The 19,388-nt window shown below is 43.2% G+C and overlaps 4 protein-coding genes across 9 annotated transcripts; all 4 read left to right on the plus strand.

The window, feature by feature from the left end:
• The first annotated feature begins 271 nt into the window (after nt 1-271).
• LOC108116980 (glutamyl aminopeptidase) lies at nt 272-4,218 on the plus strand. The gene is given in 10 exon segments (XM_017229142.2): nt 272-1,736; nt 1,738-1,765; nt 2,023-2,120; nt 2,175-2,336; nt 2,338-2,493; nt 2,568-2,686; nt 2,754-2,839; nt 2,918-3,323; nt 3,383-3,644; nt 3,646-4,218. Coding segments are annotated over 10 exon segments (3,147 nt in total). The 5' UTR covers nt 272-293; the 3' UTR covers nt 4,033-4,218.
• Nucleotides 4,219-4,899: 681 nt separating this feature from the next.
• Nucleotides 4,900-8,236, plus strand: LOC108116985 (glutamyl aminopeptidase). Its single transcript, XM_017229149.2, has 6 exons — nt 4,900-5,101; nt 5,166-5,521; nt 5,655-5,799; nt 5,860-6,393; nt 6,459-7,387; nt 7,450-8,236. The coding sequence occupies exons 1-6, from the start codon at nt 4,913-4,915 to the stop codon at nt 8,120-8,122; spliced, it is 2,826 nt and encodes a 941-aa protein (XP_017084638.2). The 5' UTR covers nt 4,900-4,912; the 3' UTR covers nt 8,123-8,236.
• Nucleotides 8,237-8,548: 312 nt separating this feature from the next.
• Nucleotides 8,549-19,305, plus strand: LOC108116947 (glutamyl aminopeptidase). 6 transcript variants are annotated; one of them, XM_017229099.2, is made up of 7 exons: nt 8,549-8,622; nt 8,681-9,054; nt 9,998-10,368; nt 16,635-17,597; nt 17,664-17,807; nt 17,898-18,389; nt 18,463-19,305. In XM_017229099.2, the coding sequence occupies exons 1-7, from the start codon at nt 8,613-8,615 to the stop codon at nt 19,136-19,138; spliced, it is 3,030 nt and encodes a 1,009-aa protein (XP_017084588.2). In that variant the 5' UTR covers nt 8,549-8,612; the 3' UTR covers nt 19,139-19,305. The 6 variants fall into 6 exon arrangements, with proteins under 6 accessions (XP_017084588.2, XP_017084587.2, XP_041674839.1 ...); XM_017229098.2 differs by lacking the exons at nt 8,549-8,622; nt 8,681-9,054; nt 9,998-10,368 and adding exons at nt 10,874-10,964; nt 15,052-15,446; nt 15,973-16,459; XM_041818905.1 differs by lacking the exons at nt 8,549-8,622; nt 8,681-9,054; nt 9,998-10,368 and adding exons at nt 10,888-11,351; nt 15,052-15,446; nt 15,973-16,459.
• On the plus strand, nt 9,324-9,713 carry LOC108116949. The gene is made up of 2 exons (XM_017229100.2): nt 9,324-9,418; nt 9,478-9,713. Exons 1-2 carry the CDS (start codon nt 9,391-9,393, stop codon nt 9,666-9,668), a joined length of 219 nt encoding a protein of 72 aa, XP_017084589.2. The 5' UTR covers nt 9,324-9,390; the 3' UTR covers nt 9,669-9,713.
• Nucleotides 19,306-19,388: the final 83 nt, after the last annotated feature.

The following is a 19,388-nucleotide window of genomic DNA, read 5'->3' on the forward strand; positions in this document are numbered from 1 at the left end:
TCTAAGTTTAATCACAGCGCCATGACAGGGTCTATAAATTCGAACGATTGTCAGCCGGAGTCGTACTAGCACTAGCACTAGCACTCGCACTCGAATTTCATACATATGTTCTGGCTAATACCGTTGAAGCGGCTCATCGACGTGCGATTAGATTAGCAATCTGCAAACGCAGCCAGCCAATTAAGATATAGGGGCCCACTTGAGGTTCCCTCAACTACCTAACTTGTCGCTATTTTGCCCTGGAGATCGCTTAGTTTCGGTTTGGACTCCGCCCGTGTTGGATTAACGTGGCCATGATAGTCACCGCGAAGTTGGTAGCCATCGGCCTGAGCCTCGCGCTCACGGCCTTCACCGTATCGACAATTGTCCTGGCCGTACAGAAGTCGAGTCTTCAGAATGATTTACGCGATGCCCAGGAGAAGTTAGATCTTCTGGAGGCGGGGTTTACGAGCACGGCTGCTCCGACGACCACGAGCACTGTGAGTCCTGGCAGCACCAACAGTCCGAGTACCGAAGATCCTGGAATAAGTACTAGTTCAGATACCACATCCGATCCTGGAAGTACTGCATCGACAGGAAGCACAGCTTCTTCTGGATCCACGGAATCTACGGATTCCACTACCTCTCCTGGAGCCACAGATCCCACTGCCTCTACAGGATCAACTGCCGCTCCTGGAAGCACTGAAACTACAGATCCCACTGCTTCTCCTGGATCTACTGCATCCACAGATCCGACTGCTTCTCCTGGAACTACTGCTTCTCCTGGAACTACTGCTTCTCCTGGAACCACTGAAGCGCCAGAAGAAAAGATTGATTACCGATTACCCGGCAATTTGAAACCCACCCACTATGATCTCTATCTGTCCCCAAACATTGAGACGGGTGAATTCGGTGGACAGGAGACCATCACAATTACAGTTGTGGAGGCCACCGATAAGATCGTCTTGCATTCCCTCAACCTGAACATCACAAGTGTGTCCATAATGAACACGGGCAGTAATACCTTAGAGATCCTGGAGATAACTTTGGATCCCATCAGGGAGTTCCTGATATTCCAGTTGAGTGAACCTCTTACCCAGGGCAGGGAAGTGTCTCTGCATATTGGGTTCGAAGGATCCATGGCCAACAAGATTGTGGGTCTGTACAGCTCGTCGTATTTAAAGGAGGATGAGACCCGCAAGTGGATTGCCACCTCCAAGTTTGAACCCACGTATGCTCGTCAGGCTTTTCCCTGCTTTGATGAACCGGCATTGAAGGCCGCGTTCACCATAACCCTGGTACATCCTTCTGGGGATGATTACCATGCCTTGTCTAACATGAACGAGGAGTCGTCTGTCTATCAGGGAGCCTTCCAGGAGGTTACCTTTGCTAAGAGTGTTCCCATGAGCACCTACCTGGCCTGCTTCATTGTCTCCGACTTCAAAGCCAAGAAGGTGGACATTGACACCAAGGGTATTGGAGAAACATTCACCATGAGCGTCTATGCCACTCCAGAGCAGCTGGACAAAGTGGATCTTGCCGTGGATATTGGCAAAGGAGTTATTGAGTATTACATCGACTACTTCCAAATTGCTTATCCGCTACCGAAACTTGATATGGCTGCCATTCCCGACTTCGTCTCCGGCGCCATGGAGCACTGGGGATTGGTCACTTACAGGGAAACCTCGCTATTGTACGAAGCGGAGACGAGTTCCGCGACCAACAAACAGCGCATTGCAAGCGTAATTGCCCACGAATTTCGCTCACATGTGGTTTGGAAACTTGGGTGAGTTTAGCTACGGCTCTAAGGAATTGGGGATATTCCCCAGGGTGTTAGAAAGAAGTCCAATAGATTTCAGTATCGGAAGGATTAGAAATATTTAATATCACTAATCACTAATCTTTAAAGGCTTTAATATCAGACGAATTAAAAGTATTAAGTTTCATTAGTCTGCACTTAGTGGGGAACTTTTAAAGGACCAATACTCGAACTAACAAGACTAATAGATGACTTACTTATAACTAATTTATAATAATTTTCAGTAACCATGAACTGGTGGAACGATCTTTGGCTAAATGAAGGATTCGCTAGCTTCATAGAGTATCTCGGCGTGGACGCCGTCTACCCAGAATGGCAAATGGTAAGTGACCCCAAGGATTAAATCAACAAAGTTTTCAACTTGAATCCTTTTCAGCGCGATCAATTCATTGTGAGCACCCTGCATGCCGTGCTTACTTTGGACGGCACCCTCGGCTCCCACCCAATTATCCAGACCGTGGAGAATCCTGATCAGATCACAGAGATCTTTGACACCATTACCTACTCAAAGGGTTCCTCTCTTGTCCGCATGTTGGAAGGATTTCCTGGGAGAGACCACCTTCCGACAGGCTGTAACCAACTATCTGAACGAGTACAAGTACTCCACGGCAGAAACGGGTAACTTCTTTGCTGAGATCGACAAACTGGAACTGGGCTACAATGTCACAGACATTATGCTAACCTGGACAGTGCAGGTAAACCCTTAGGAGACTTAAGAAATTGGCGAATATTTCAACCTTTTTTTTTGGTTATTCTTTTTTCTACGTAGATGGGTCTGCCGGTGGTCACGATCGAGAAGGTCTCCGACACGGAATACAAATTGACGCAGAACCGCTTCTTGTCCAATCCGAACGACTATGCCGAAGATCACGAGCCCTCGGAATTCAAGTGAGTGAGCAGAACTTATTACCTGGATGTGGTATCTGATCGCGAATTTCGCACATACATTATACAGCTACCGGTGGTCGATCCCAATCACATACACCACCAGTTCGCAGTCGGTGGTGCAACGTCAATGGTTTTATCATGGCCAGAGCGAAAGTAAGTGGTGTCATCTATATGCAGACCCATGGTTCGCGAAGATTGCTGATCTGTGAATCTTTGTTTATTTTTTGGCAGTCACTGTAACCCTTGAGGCTCCCGTCCAGTGGATTAAATTTAACGCTGAGCAGGTGGGTTATTACCGCGTTAATTACGATACCGAACTTTGGAACAATCTGGCCAATCAACTGGTGCTTGAACCAAGTTCCTTCAGCGCTGGAGATCGGGCTTGCCTTCTCAACGATGCCTTCGCCCTCGCCGATTCCACTCAGTTGCCCTATGAAACGGCCTTTGAGTTGACCAGGTACTTGGACAAGGAGGCTGATTATGTTCCCTGGAGCGTGGCTGCTTCCCGTCTGACTTCCTTGAAGAGAACTCTGTACTATACCACCAGCTATGCCAAGTACAAGAAGTACGCCACTGCCTTGATTGAGCCCATCTACACGAAACTGACCTGGACCGTTGGCGAGGACCATTTGGACAAGTAAGTGAACTTCGATAATCCAAATGATTTTTGAAAGCTTATAATCTTCTTATCCCCAGTCGCCTTCGTGTAACCGCTTTGAGTGCCGCTTGTTCCTTGGGTCTAGAATCATGTCTTTCTGAAGCCGGAGAGCAGTTTAAGACATGGCTGGCAAAGCCGGAGGATCGTCCAAAGGCTGATGTGCGTGAGACTGTCTACTACTATGGCATTCAGTCTGTTGGGGATCAGGAAGAGTGGGATGCAGTTTGGGAGCTCTTTGTCAACGAAACTGATGCCAGTGAGAAGTCCAAGCTGATGTATGGTCTGGCTGCCATAGAAATTCCCCTGGATCTTAAAACGATACATTGATCTAGCCTGGAATGAGGACTACGTGAGGGGTCAGGACTATTTCACTTGCCTTACCTATATCTCCGCCAATCCAGCGGGTGAACCCTTAGTCTGGGATTATGTCCGGGAGAACTGGCAACGGCTGGTGGATCGTTTTGGTCTGAACGAGCGGTATTTGGGCAACCTGATACCCTCAATCACGGCACGCTTCAGTACCCAAACCAAGCTGGAGGAGATGGAGCAGTTCTTTGCCAAATATCCGGAAGCTGGAGCTGGCACAGCTGCTCGAGTGAGAGCCCTGGAGACGGTCAAGAATAACATCGTTTGGCTGGCCGAGAATCTGGAGGGCGTGGACGCCTGGCTGGACAAACAGCAACTGTAGGAAAGTCCGAGGAGGAAGTGGTCTTGCGACCATCGATCGCATTAAATTTTGTACTCATCTAATTGCCATTATAAAGCAAAAATATGCCGAACAAGTGGAAATAAAGATAAGCTAGTTATGGGGAAAACTGAAATTACAGATCAATAAATAAGCAATTATCCATTTGGTTGATTGATAACAATGTTAGATAACAAGTTTTTTGGTGGGAGTGAGTAATGGACACGATCTGATTTGATTGACATTTATAGCTTTAGTTAACAATCAATGGAATTTTACTTACTCTATGATGAAACGCGAAAAACATTATTGGATATTTTATAAAATAGTTCGAATACTCATTTCAGAAATCATAAATTATATATAGCAAAATTCCCAGAGCTATACTTAATCTTTTAATTGCCAATTTAAGATTAGCGACTTGGTGATAAATTAACAAACAAACTTACACAACTTGCTGAAAGAAACAGCTAAACTATATATAAAAGTTATAGAGAGGAAGGAAAAAGATTTGAACTGGTAATTTAGCAATAATACAGATTTGCTTCAGGGAAATAGTAAAAGTATAAAATAATCTGAAATGATGTGATTGATTCCATAATACTGCTATTGTGTCATAACCCACACGAATTCATACTCTTCCGCCTAGTATTTTGCCACTTTTCCTCCATGGGCAGCCAAGATCTCTGGTTTTTACCCTATCGCTTGGTTGACCGTAATCGCTATTATTTAGCCAATCATTATCGCAATCGTTTAGGCGAACATAAACCAATTCGAGTGCACACAAATCAACTCGAGTCGAATATTGGGCAACAAGTGTATAGTGTTGGATCCACCGACTAAACCCGCTAGTTAGTCGCTCGCGATAGGTGCGATTGCAAAGATGTTCCTAAGAGGCTATTGGTTGCAGGTGGTGCTCGCCTGGGCGGTGGTGGCCTTTGCCACTGCCACCGTTGTAGTGGCGGTGCAGAAAGCAAAGCTGGAGAAGGACCTTCGCGATGTCCAGGACAAAATCGATATTTATGAGGAGTGGAACGGAGCGAGTCGTTATCGCATGAAACGTGAAGATACGGTGCGTAAAAGTTAGATTAATTTAATCAGTTAAATCCATTTATTATCAATATCTACTCATTTAGATTGATTACCGTCTGCCCACGGCTTTGGTGCCGACGCATTACAACCTCTATTGGCACCCAGATCTGGAAACTGGCAGTTTCACTGGACAGCTGAGGATTAGCATCAATGTTGTTGAAGCTACCAATCAGATTATTCTGCACTCCTATCTCCTGGACATCACAAATGTCTATGTGCTGAATTGGGAAGTGGACAACTATGTACTGGAGGAAGAACGACAGTTTCTGATCATCACGCTGACCGAAGAGATGCCGGTGGGTGCTAGTATTACCCTTGGTATCCTATTCGGTGGGCAGATGAAGGACAAGCTAGTGGGTCTATACAGTAGTACCTATCTAAATGAGGCAGGAGCTATTCGGTAAGCTGAACAATTTTTAAAAAAGCCGAAAAGTATGCAAGACAAAATCGGAAAGTAGCTGTTAGTCAAAGCCCATTGTGCTTTCCATCGTTATGCTGTGTTTATACATAATGGCTTTTTTCTTAATTTATAGAACCATTTCAACCACAAAGTTTGAGCCCACCTATGCCCGTCAAGGTTTCCCATGTTTTGATGAGCCAGCATTGAAGGCCACATTTGACATCACAGTAGTGCATCCCACTGGTTCTTACCACGCCGTTTCCAATATGCAGCAAACTGTATGATATATTAGTCTTATTTTATTAACTTAACTAGATTAAATCTTAAATTACCCTTAGGATTCCATATATTTGGGCGATTACACGGAGGCCATCTTCGAGACCAGTGTGTCGATGAGCACCTACCTGGTTTGCATCATTGTGTCGGACTTTTCTTCCGAATCAACCACAGTCAGGGCTAATGGCATCGGTGAGGACTTCTCCATGCAGGCATATGCCACATCCCATCAGATCAACAAAGTTGCATTCGCTTTGGAGTTCGGACAAGCTGTCACGGAGTACTACATCCAGTACTATAAGGTGCCCTATCCTCTGACCAAACTGGATATGGCTGCCATTCCTGATTTTGCCTCTGGAGCAATGGAGCACTGGGGATTGGTCACTTACAGGGAGACTGCTCTGCTGTACGATACAAGCTATAGTTCCACGGCAAACAAACAGTCGATAGCCGGAACCTTGGCACATGAGATTGCCCATCAATGGTTCGGAAATCTGGTAACTATGAAATGGTGGAACGATCTGTGGCTGAACGAAGGTTTCGCTCGCTTTATGCAGTACAAGGGAGTCAACGCTGTCCATGCGGACTGGGGAATGGTAAGAGGTCTTCCTATGAAGTTCTAATAAAAATGACTTACTCCCTTTCTAATTTTTTCAACCAGCTGGAACAGTTCCAAATTGTGGCCCTGCAACCCGTGCTGTTGTACGATGCCAAGTTATCTTCTCACCCAATTGTCCAGAAGGTGGAATCCCCCGATGAAATTACTGCCATTTTTGACACCATCAGTTATGAAAAGGGTGGATCCGTTATCCGCATGCTGGAGACCCTCGTTGGTGCTGAGAAATTCGAGGAGGCTGTGACCAATTATCTGGTGAAGCACCAGTTCAACAATACTGTGACTGATGATTTCCTGACCGAAGTGGAAGCAGTGGTAACTGACGTGGAGATCAAGAAACTGATGCTCACCTGGACCGAACAGATGGGTTATCCAGTGTTAAATGTATCGAAGGTGGCCGATGGCACCTTCCAGGTTACCCAGCAACGATTCCTCTCCAATCCAGCCAGTTATGACGAAGCTCCCGAAGATAGCACTTACGGTTACAAGTGGAGTGTACCAATTACCTATGTTGCTAGTGATGGCTCAGAGGGCAGCTTAATCTTCGAGTACGACGTTGACACCGTGACAATTCCCGTGGAGAGCAATGTGGAATATATCAAGCTGAATTCCAATCAAACTGGTTACTACCGTGTGAACTACGAGGAGAGTCTGTGGACTCTGCTCACCCAGCAACTGACCACTAGTCCCGATCGATTCGCTATCGCAGATCGTGCTCATCTCCTAAACGATGCCTTTGCTTTGGCAGATGCCAGCCAACTTTCCTACAGGGTTCCTCTGGAGATGACCGCGTATTTGGCCCAGGAGCGTGAATTTGTGCCCTGGTATGTGGCTGCCAATAAGCTCAGGGCCCTTCATCGTAGTCTGATGTTCAGCGAGGGCTACGTTTCGTACCTCACCTATGCCAGAAGCTTGATTGCTGGGGTCTACGAGGAGGTCGGTTGGACTGTGGATGCCGACAATCATTTGAGAAAGTAAGGATTACATTCACTCCATTAAATATAAATTCATTGATTCATTCTGTTTTCCTTTACAGCCGCCTTAGAGTTTCCATCTTGACCACCGCCTGTGCTCTAGGTGTTTCAGATTGTTTGGAGCAGGCTGCCCAGCATTTCAACGCCTTCCTGCTGAACCCCACTAGCCGACCTTCACCCGATCTTCGTGAGATCATCTACTACTATGGCATTCAGCAGTCTACCAGCCAATCGGATTGGGAGAAGTTGTTCGATATTTTTGTGACCGAAACTGATGCCAGCGAGAAGTTGAAACTGATGTACGGATTATCTGGCGTATTGGATAGCCAATTGCTGTACAACTTCCTGGTTAAAGCGGGTAACGAGACCATTGTCCGGTCCCAGGACTACTTCACCTGTGTGCAGTACATAGCCGCCAATCCTGTGGGTGAACATGTGGTTTGGGAATTCTACCGCGAGAAATGGCTTCAGCTCGTCGCTCGCTTTGACCTTAACAACCGCAACTTAGGTCGTCTTATTGCCCAGATCACAGCTAACTTTGCCAGCTCTGTAAAGTTGGAGGAAGTTCAGCAATTCTTCATCAAATACCCAGAATCGGGAGCTGGTGCAAATTCCCGTTTGGAGGCCGTGGAGACCATCAAGTACAACATCGAGTGGCTGTCCAGTAATCATGCTGACATCACCGACTGGCTAAGTGGAACGGCCTCGCCGCTGACCAAGAAAAACCTATTGTAAAATATATGTATAAAAAAAAAACAAGCCAATTAACCACTAATTAGAATTGCATAAGAAACCTGCGAAAATTCCGTTTGAGTTCAATAAAATGAAATTCCAAAATCAAACCATAAATGAAACCCCCTTTCTTCAATTTTATCCGGGCAAGTGGCGATTTCTATGGCTCCCAGGAATTGCCTAAGATAGGGGTTACGAGTATATGGTCAAAATGGAATCATGACCATGCGTAATTATCCCGAGACTGTCCAGTCATAAAATTCGATATATGGCCTTGTTGTAAACATAAACGTAGTTATAGTCTAGCATAAACCGTATTTATCTGGTCACGGAGCTATATAGTATATAGTCTAGATATCGGCCAGCAATCTGGTCAGGTTTATCAAGTCCAAATTGTAGGGTCAGATTCGCGACTTGCATTCAGTTTCCAATTTGGCTTCCAGCCTAGTGGAAGCAATCAAAAGTTCTCCGTGACAAAAAAGTATCCCTAGAAATGGTTGCCTGTAAGTTTTATATAGGAGAACCAAAGGAATCTAAAACTTATATGAGTTATTTTCACAGGGCTGACTGTTAAGTCAGTGGCCATCTTTTTGGGCCTGGCCTCCACGGCTTTTTGTGTGGCCACCATTGTGCTTGCCGTTCAGAACGCGGATCTAGAGAACGATCTGCAGGATGCCCTTGACAAGATTGATGCCCTGACAGCAGATACCACTTCCACATCCACCACAACGACAACTACCGCAGATCCTAATAGGCCAACAGATGAAGGCACTACCACCACTCCAGGCGCAGGGGGCGACACAACACCCAGTGGAGGAACGTCCCCAGGTGAAACCTCGCCAGGAGGAGATATCACATCCAGTACGGAGAGCACATCTTCCAGCGCCAATCCCATTTATCCGACATTGCCAACAGGACTTCCTGATCCAGAAAAGGTAAGAGCAGTGTTAAATCTTGAAAAAAAATCTTATATTCTTAAGCTTTCCGAATAAATTTCTATATAATCAAGAACTTAACTCAGAGAAACCCCCACGTCAGCTAGGAAAAGTTTCCGAAATGGTCAGCGGTGATCGTAAAGTCGGCATGGCCACTAATTTATATTTATCAAGTTTTCACATAAATATATTGGTCATATATTGCTGAATTCAAGTGCTTATCGCTTTGGTTAACGATGGCTTTTTCCATTTTTATTGTAAAACAAAACATTGCTAATTCCTTGGGTTCTTTTAAGTTAGTTTAATTGCGACCAACAAAGAGTTAAGAGTTCTAGAATGGGCAAAGCAAAGGAGAGGATTAAGGGTATTTATTCGAAATGAATTCAGATTGAGAGAAATTTAGAAATATATATATTTACCTAGACTTGATCACCGCAGAAAGAGTGGCTATATTCTTTGGCCTCTTGTCTACCTGTTTGATCATTGCTTTGACAATTGTGGTGGTTCACAGGGATAACTTGTGGCTGCAGTTGGTTGAAGCCAAAAGGATGTTGGATGTTCTAGAGGATTATATTCAAAGTCACTTGCTGACTGATATTTCTAATGGAAAATAACTCAATTTTTATGTTTTAATAACTCAGCCTAATAAAGTAAATGTAAATGGATCAAACTTCTTAACTTTGTAGTTCTGTAGAATTCGTAGTTTTATAACTTATTTACCCATTGTAAACTTTATCTCTTATATACTAGGAACCTTATTTCACAATATCCACCGCCTATAGCCCCCTAAGGTTAATTTGTTGCAACGAAGTCCACTTTGTTTACGACTTGACCACAACTTTGCTATTTCATATCGCCACACTATCATGGCATTGCTCACTTTATAGGGCCGCAACTAATTATCGTTTTTGGTGGATATTGAATAATCTTTACAACCCCGCAGATCGAATGGCGCCTGCCCACGGAACTGAGACCCATCAAGTACAAGCTATATATCCAGCCCGATCTGAAGACGGGTGCCTGTGAGGGTACCGTATCCATTCAGTTCCAGCTAAACGAGGTTACCAATCTAATCGTTCTCCATGCCAAGGATCTCAATGTTCATAGCGTCAGTATCTTGAATATGATGGCGCGCATGCGTGTGGCCATTGATAGTATTAATCTGGATGAATCCCGTGAGCTGCTTTTGATTACTCTGAGGGAAGTTCTAAGTCTTAACAAGGCCTATACCTTGTCGGCCAGTTTTGACTGCAACCTCAGCAGCCTGGTTGGCAGCTACATCAGCAACTATACAAACGCTGAGGGTGTTGAGAGGTGAGTTGTGTTACAAAGTTTTGGTATATGGTCTTTTATAAGTAAGGATATTCTAAGTACCCAATCTACCTTAATACCTATGTCTACCATTTTATTGGTCGGAAAAAGAAAAACAAACTCTGATAAAAATGTAGTTTGTATATCAGTTACTGTGCTTTTATACACAATCATACTTTATGTTATATTAAATTTTTAAAGATAATTTCCTTTTATAAGAATAATGTTTACCAAAGAAATCGTCATCTTTGAAAATATTATATTATTTTAGTTTAATAGAAAACTTGATAGCATTTTACATAAGCACTTAAAATCGTTTATATAGAATATAATTTAGATCTATTTTATTGCCCTCATCTGTGTGCTTATCTCTCAATCCCAAGCACAATACACTCTAATACCCCCAATGTTTGAAAATAACCGCATGTTGGGGCGCTATTGAAAAGCCGGTCTCAGCTGGTGAGAGAGCTTTCCGGAGAAGCTCGAATATCGTGGCCAGTCTTGGAACTCCGCTTCAGTTGGAAGTTCAAAGCTGAGCGCGACGGTCGCCCGAAAAAAAGAGCGGGTCGCGACTTGGAATACGATCTCAATTTGCCGCAGTACGATTCTCGATCCCCTTTCTTCCCGGCCTGTTTTTTCTCAAAGTGCGCGCCTACGATTTGAATCAAGAATGATAGCTGTCCGCCAATTGCCGTTATCAAATTAGCTGAGAGAAAATTTTTCCTCGGACCCGGCAAAGTGACAATTATTGCCATTCGTAGACAAAACGTGACACGAAAAGCTGTGATTTCAGTAACTGTAAATCAAGTATACTCTCGTATATGGTGCGAAATGCTACAAAAATAATAGATAATAAGTGGCCCAGATCAATCGGATACCGTTGAGACCGCTCCAAAAAGCTCCCGAACTACCCAACGACCATTGTCACCCGAACGCTAGTCCGTTATGCGATCGAGATTCAGGTTTTAATTGTGGGCATTGATGCGGTTAGTTATTTTAATATTTGTGCTGAAATGCGACCACCGGATTCTATGCCAACTTTGACTTTCAACAGTCGATAAACAACAACGAGCCACAAGCCATCGCAGCAAGCTGGCCAAGAGAACTCCACATGGCTAAAATCAAACAGGTTGCACCGCTCCCCTCTTTTTTTTACTCCAACCCAACCATTTTGCCTGCTGCAAACAGGCTTGGAGCCAAATGCATACATAGTTCACTTGCCGCGCAAGTTCTTGGCCTTAAATCGGCCACAGTCGCTGCACTGCAAGAAAAAGCATGGTAAATAGTTTATTCAAACAATACAAAGTCTCTGTCTCTCTTTCGAAAATATCTTAACAAATCTTCTGAAGGCATAATCAACTCGATTTTCTATTCTTCATATCAACAAAATTCTAATCTTATTTGCATTCCAAGATCAGACAACATTTTTTCAGTCTAAGCATGAAAAAATCAAAATCAAGATAATTCTCAACGCCAATTCGAAACTTCAAAATGCATTTACTAAATCTAAAAAAATTATCAAATATATAAAATCAATATAAATTGCCATCTTAAATGGGTTTAAGCTACTCACCCATTGAATAATCTTAAAAGATCTGCTAACGATAAATATAATACTCAATTTCATTACCAAAATCAAAACCAAAAATAGCATTTACAAAACTTCGTAAAATTGCTATTAGAATGATTTTTCTCGCTGTGTATCTGCTGGCTGTTGACCAAGAAATGCGTCGTGTTTACATCTCCAATGCAGCGGATACTCAATGGCCGCTGAGAAAATACTTTCTTCCAAAAGCCGAAACGAAATGGGTCGACATCATTGACTGCCGGACAACTTGTTGTCGTCGTAGTATTTTTACCCCTCACCCGTTTCTCTCTGTGTTTTCTCTCGTTTTGTTTTGTTCTTGAAAGTTCAGTCGAGGCTCGGTGGTCAAACCTTTTTCATTTTCATTGACACTGATTTCTTTTTTTGAACCTTCGAAAGTGTTGGGTTTTTTATTAGATTTTTGTACTAATAGCAGAAATTAATTTGGTTTTGAAGAATTGATAAGCCATTTGACACCTTTTTGCGAGGTGTAAAAATTACACGGTTTGGCGCTTTTAAGTTCAATGATCTTTTAAATAAATTAATTGATTTCTTTTTTTCATATTCTTTCAATGTCTATTTTTGCTTTTATTTAATTTATTAATTGGCACGTTTATTTAATGGCTAACAAACAATTCACTGTTTGTCATTTTAGGAGTTGTTAATTAAATAAAACAACATTTGTTTGCTTTCAACATATATTGACTTCCAGTAAGTTAAACTCTTGATTTTTTACAGATTGTTAAACGTTCAACTGTATAAATAACTTTTTGTAAACAAATATTTGTAAATATTTCTTTTATAGAGCTTAAAACGTAATAATATTTCTCCAAGGCCAATGTTTCCTATACTAATTTGATAGTCTACCTTTGTTAAAGGTGATGCAACTCATTGATTGATAGTAAATTTATTTCGCATTCCGTTAACCCCAAACATGCAAATTGTGGCAATCATTTCTTTGTCAACCCATCTGCGGTATATTTATTGTTTTTATTTTAATGTTTCCTTTGTGAATATCGTAAATGGCAGGCACGTAAAGGCGACCTTTGTCTTCCCATGGTGGGAGTTATGGGTTGTATTTCTTATTTCTCTGGGTTTTTATTTTGAGTTTGAGTTTTGGGTGTTTCTGGGGCGCACTTGTCACGTATAACGATTTGCATTTTTGTGGCTATTACTCGGCGACTTTGTGTATTGTGAAAGTTATGACCTTAAAAACTGAAAGAACGTGTTTCAAATTAAAGCTTTCAGTTTCAAATTTTAAAAGTGCAATGCGTATTTTGCTGTAAAGTGAAAAAATTATAATTCAGAGAGACGAAATTGTATTGTTATCTTTATAATTGAGTCTGTAATTAGAGTATTGCTTGGCATCTGTGAAATATTTTTGTGTATATGTATCTGTGATGTTGTAATTTCAGTTCTATATTTATTTATTATGAGCAAGTGAGAATTACTGACACAAATTCTGACAAACGAAGTCTCAATTTAAACAAATTTATTTTCCAAAGGCATAAACATATTACTGACACTCTAACTTCATTCATCCGATTTCTTACCGTGTTCATTCAACTCGATCTTCAAAGAGTGAAATTTATGCGACTCATTAGCGAAGCATGAGAACTGTTATGTTATGGCTTGTGCCCCCGCGATCATCGCTTCATCGGCTTCAGAATGCCAAGATATCCACATCCACGTTTGTGCAATGGGGCGTGTCCGATTGCCTCTTGAAAGTCGGAGATATATATAGGTATATGTACTCTGGTATATGTACTCTAGACGCGACCATTGTCTGCAGATCTTCTGGTTGTACGTTGTTTTTTTTTCAGCCACTCATAAGGTAGTAGTCATGCAATTTGGTTGCCTCCAATGTGCGGTGGCTTTGTGCGATGTGCGCTCCCTAATTGAGTCAGCATTACATCATCTCATCCGCGGAAGATTCGTATGTATAGTATGGGTATCAGAGACAATTGCCCGTCGGCGCAGCTCAAAATTAGCATATTCTGCAGTCTCGAATTCCTCATTTCGCACAATTTGAAGTGAATAGGGTTTCGTGTGATACTGCAGCTGCATATTGCATATTGTTCTCTGTTAATATAGGAGTACTCCCTATATCCTGACATAATTGTCAAAGCCCAAGACGTGGATCACGGCTCGGCGGCCAATTCAATTCATTTCCATTGCTTATAATGGCATCTGCAATTTCTTCCCATCGCACAATCTGCGGAGATTTGTGCAACAGACTTTGTAAATTGACAGGCAAAAATGCCAACAACCTTCCGTCAATCAATCGTACACAGGGGGAAAATATTGATACATTTCTTTCATATTAGTTCAAAAGAAAGAAAAACAAATATCAATCAAGAGTTATTAAAAGCTAGCATTTAAATCATGTCTATTCATATCAAATGTGCTTAGAAAAAGGTTTATCTTAACTGATCTGAGTTTATTGTTTTACCATTTGAATAAAACTGAGTTTATCAGTATTCAAAATCGATATTCGTATTGTCATTGTTATTGGATATCTGCATTCAAATTTTTCCATGCCAAAGACGCCTCTGTAGAAAGTGGCCTGTGGTGGCCGTATCATTGCAACAAACCCGGGGATTCGAATTGCAACCATTGCGGTTAGCCAGCCCAGTTCCAACACCAACTAAACTCAAAAATGGCTTCGAGTATTTGTAGTAACAATTTCACGAAATGACCAACTTCATTACGTGACCGTTGTCGGGGGATTGGGGGTATAAAAATTACAGGCATCTGATTGATCTGCAGTGAGACAAAATTGAGGCAATCTCCGCGCTGGAGATGGAGTGAAATGTGACGGAAGCTGAGCAGCTCCGTCTCTTCACCTGTGGCACCTCCATAAAAAGCCGGGTAAAATAAACCCCGGCTTGTTTATAAGCAGCTCGGAGATTATAAAAACTGATGATGGCATCAGTACGCGACTTTTTATGATGCTCTCGAATTACCTTGCTTGATGACACAATAGATTGGATGAAGTTGTTGTATTTTTGGGGGCAGTCTCTCGCTCAGTTTGTGATAAAACTACAGTTAAAGTGATGTTTACCTTTGAAATAATGTTTTCAAGTGATTTACTGTTGTAGAAGGCACCAAGCCCAGTGAAAATTAGTCTACAGAATATATAAACGAAAATAAAAATACAGAAGAAAGAAAACAAAAGTCATGTATGCAGCGAAAAACGTACGCCCGCGCAGCAGTCTCTCCACAGACGATAACCACCGGATCAAGGACACCAACCGGCCACACAAGGCTCCCAGCAACACGATCCTTACCCTCGCCGCCTTCTGCGTCTTCCTGCTCGTCCTCTGCGGCTTCCTGCTGGGAGCCCTCGTCTACGTGGGCAAGAATATAGCCGAGGAGCATCAGAGACAGCAGCATTCGAATGCCTCCCAGTGGGCCTTGAACTCCACCATCCGCACTGTTTACGTGGACAGGGACCAGTTGCTCTCCACAAAGCCCATTCTCAGTGTACTCTCAGGTTTGTCTTGTGGTAATGTGAATAAAAATCAAATGATCGACTATCAGTATTTAGAAAATGACAAAAGAGCTTACAGTCAGGGGTTAACTAAATAAATTAAAATTAAAAAATAAAAAATCTGCAAATTCTGCAAGTGAAATTTAATGAATCAGCTTACAAATCTATCAGTTTTTTTTACAATGCTATACAATACTTCTAAACACAGACATATATTTTCGTTTATTGTCAGACTTAACTTTTACTTAAATGCAAAGAAAATTCATAAATAGCCTACAATCATGTTTAAATTTGGCGCGCTCTTTCTGCGGTAAAATATACCAATGGGATTTATCCAAGTTCAAAACCAATTTAGTATTTTGTTTGGTATATTTAATGGAGTATTTAGCATTACAAAGCATATTTGAGCAAATCATATTTAGCCCACTGTCACACTGTTCTAAGCTTTTAATAAGACTGATAGTGTAGTAGATTAAACACATAAGATTTTGGGCGCCTAACTGATTGTAAAATCGCCTACCAATCACAGATAATCGCGTACATACCACCCAAGTGCCCGCCAGCCGAAAATCGAATATTATGGCCACCTTGGCGCCTTCCATTAAAGCTGCTAGTAAGGTGCTCCAAAATCTGGGATTCCGACTGCCCAAGCAAATAAAGCCGAGCAAGTATAGCCTCCACTTGCGCCCCGATCTCGACCGGAAAAACTATTCCGGCAACATAAGCATCAATCTGCAAGTTCTGGAACCCATCGCCTTCATCCCAGTCCATGTAAAGCAGCTGAATGTGAGCACCGTTGAGGTTAAGCACTTGGACGAGTCCGGTGCTCCACTAAAGGACATCACTCCATCGCTTACTTTCGCCCATCCGGAGTTCGAGTACTGGGTCACCGAGTTTGAGCAACCCTTGGAGACTGGCAACTACTCATTGCTACTCAACTTCAATGGATCGCTTGTGGATCGGATTACTGGAATGTATCAGAGCTCCTACTGGGAAAAGCTGAAGAACCGCTCCAGGTAGCCCCGCTACTAACCACACACAACAACCAGCATGCTAATAACTAACCTAGCTTTTAACTATATGAGCAATACTTGTAAATGCTTTGATGTTAAATTTTTGAAAGTATATCCTAATTGCAATTTTTTCTTGTTAAGTCCTTTATAACACACATTCTTTATAATACCATTCCAGACCTATCGTATCCACCAAATTCGAGCCCACCTACGCCCGCCAAGCCTTCCCCTGCTTTGATGAACCGGCTCTGAAGGCCCAGTTCACCATCACAGTGGCTCGTCCCAGTGGTGATGAATACCATGTCTTGTCTAACATGCCTGTTGCCAGCGAAGTCATCGATGGAGATCTGACTGAGGTGACATTCGCGGAGACTGTACCCATGAGCACTTACCTTGCCGCCTTTGTGGTGTCTGATTTTGCGTTCAAAGAAACTACCGTGGAGGGAACCAGCATCGCACTTAGGGTCTTTGCACCGCCAGCGCAAGTGGAGAAAACTCAGTATGCCTTGGACACTGGAGCTGGAGTAACTGCCTACTACATCGACTACTTCAACGTTTCGTATGTTCTGCCAAAATTGGATATGGTTGCTATACCCGATTTTGTATCTGGAGCAATGGAGAATTGGGGTTTGGTCACCTTCAGGGAGACTGCCCTTCTCTACGATGACGCCACTAGTTCCAGCGTGAATAAGCAACGTGTGGCCGTCGTGGTGGCGCATGAGCTGGCGCATCAGTGGTTCGGCAATCTGGTGACTATGAACTGGTGGAGCGATCTGTGGTTGAATGAGGGATTCGCCTCATTCATTGAGTACAAGGGAGTGAAACAAATGCATCCGGAATGGGATATGGACAATCAGTTTGTTATTGAGGAACTGCATCCAGTGCTGACCATTGATGCTACTTTGGCCTCCCATCCAATTGTCAAGTCCATTGAGAGTCCTGCCGAGATCACGGAGTATTTTGATACGATAACGTATTCTAAAGGGGCTGCCTTGGTTCGCATGCTGGAAAATCTAGTCAGTGAAGAGAAGCTGAGAAACGCCACCACACGCTATCTGGTCCGCCATATCTACAGCACAGCCACCACTGAAGATTACCTCACTGCCGTCGAGGAGGAGGAGGGCCTCGACTTTGATGTGAAGTAAGTATAATTATCTAGATAAAATTATTTATTTTTAAAACTTACAACTTTTTTTCTAACCCGCAGACTGATTATGCAGACCTGGACGGAGCAAATGGGTCTTCCTGTTGTGGAGGTAGAGAAAACTGGTAACACTGTCAAGCTCACTCAGAAGCGATTCCTTGCCAACGAAGATGACTACGCAGCTGAAGCTGAAGCATCATCGTTTAAGTAAGTCGGTTAAGGAAACTATCAATTAAAAATTGTCATTTTTAAGATGGCTTATCATCATCATTACTCTAACGATCCATTTTTCAACAGCTACCGTTGGTCAATTCCCATCACCTACACCAGCAGCGTCAGCAGCGAAGTCCAGTCCTTTATCTTCAACCACAACGACAATGAAGCCACTTTTGAACTCGCTGGAACTGCCAGTTGGTTCAAGATTAACACGGATCAGGTGGGCTACTACCGTGTTAACTACGCTGCCGAGCAGTGGGCAGAACTTACTACTGCTCTGAAGAACGACCGGACAACCTTCAGTACCGCCGATCGCGCTCACTTGCTGAACGATGCCAATACCCTGGCCGCTGCCGGACAGCTGAGCTACTCCGTGGCTTTGGAATTGAGCACTTACCTGGAAAGCGAGAAGGATTACGTGCCCTGGAGTGTAGGTACCTCCTCCCTGGCTACGTTAAGGAATCGTGTATACTACACGGATTTGTATAGCAACTTCACCACCTACGCACTGAAACTGCTTACGCCAATTGTGGAGAGTGTAACCTTTACCGTGGGCACTGATCACCTGGAAAAGTAAGAAGGCGCCTTGATATATCGATTTCAACATTTCCTTAAAACTTAATTAATTTGTATTTTCATTTTACAGCCGCCTTCGCATCAAGGTGCTGAGTTCAGCCTGCAGCTTGGGACACGAGAGCTCTTTGCAGCAGGCTGTTACTCTATTCAACCAATGGCTGGCTAGTCCGGAGACTCGTCCAAATCCAGATATTCGTGACGTGGTCTACTACTATGGTCTGCAGAAGGTGAACACAGAGAATGCCTGGGATCAAGTATGGAAATTGTACCTAGAGGAGAGCGATGCCCAGGAGAAGGCGAAGCTGATGCAAACCTTGTGCGCCGTACAAGTGCCGTGGATACTTCAGCGATACATCAACTGGGCCTGGGACGAGACCAAGGTGCGCCGGCAGGACTACTTCACCCTGCTAGGATACATCTCAACCAATCCCGTGGGTCAGAGCCTGGTGTGGGACTACGTGCGTGAGAACTGGGAAAAGCTGGTTGAGCGTTTCGGCATCAATGAGCGCACTTTGGGTAGATTGATTCCCACCATTACAGCCCGGTTCTCCACGGAAACAAAACTGGAAGAGATGCAACAGTTCTTTGCCAAATATCCCGATGCTGGAGCCGGAACTACGGCCCGTCAACAGGCATTGGAAACAGTGAAGGCCAACATCAAGTGGCTAGCGGTTAACCAGGCCCAGGTGGGCGAATGGTTGGCCAACTACGCCCAACAGTCCAGCGTCACCAATCGCATTCAATGAGTCGCCAACTCGGCCATTTGAACCCTGTAAAATATCAATAATGTAAAAACTACCAATGGAATTGAACATAGTCTTAGATAACTAGTGCAGCAATTGCATTTCAAATGTGAACGAAGAATTGTGAATGCTTATGATATTTTTGAAGAAAATACAAGTCAAAAAATTTACTTTGATTCAGTTTTTCATTCCATATCCTTTTATAAAAGTGAAAAGCTCAAAAACAGCCGATATCCTGGCCTAGACTAACTGT

This window comes from Drosophila eugracilis, unplaced genomic scaffold (genome assembly GCF_018153835.1).
Source record: "Drosophila eugracilis isolate 14026-0451.02 unplaced genomic scaffold, ASM1815383v1 contig_415, whole genome shotgun sequence".
Lineage (NCBI taxonomy): Eukaryota > Metazoa > Arthropoda > Insecta > Diptera > Drosophilidae > Drosophila > Drosophila eugracilis.

Excerpts from the sequence above, each read along its gene's own strand:
- LOC108116947 (XM_017229098.2), top strand. The coding sequence starts at position 15,131 with ATGTATGCAGCGAAAAACGTACGCCCGCGCAGCAGTCTCTCCACAGAC. Across the intron at positions 16,460-16,634 it reads AAGCTGAAGAACCGCTCCAG|ACCTATCGTATCCACCAAAT; the intron begins GTAGCCCCGCTA and ends ATACCATTCCAG. Across the intron at positions 17,598-17,663 it reads GGCCTCGACTTTGATGTGAA|ACTGATTATGCAGACCTGGA; the intron begins GTAAGTATAATT and ends TCTAACCCGCAG.
- LOC108116985 (XM_017229149.2), top strand. The coding sequence starts at position 4,913 with ATGTTCCTAAGAGGCTATTGGTTGCAGGTGGTGCTCGCCTGGGCGGTG. Across the intron at positions 5,522-5,654 it reads AATGAGGCAGGAGCTATTCG|AACCATTTCAACCACAAAGT; the intron begins GTAAGCTGAACA and ends CTTAATTTATAG. Across the intron at positions 6,394-6,458 it reads TCCATGCGGACTGGGGAATG|CTGGAACAGTTCCAAATTGT; the intron begins GTAAGAGGTCTT and ends TTTTTCAACCAG.
- LOC108116949 (XM_017229100.2), top strand. The coding sequence starts at position 9,391 with ATGGGCAAAGCAAAGGAGAGGATTAAGG. Across the intron at positions 9,419-9,477 it reads AGCAAAGGAGAGGATTAAGG|ACTTGATCACCGCAGAAAGA; the intron begins GTATTTATTCGA and ends ATATTTACCTAG.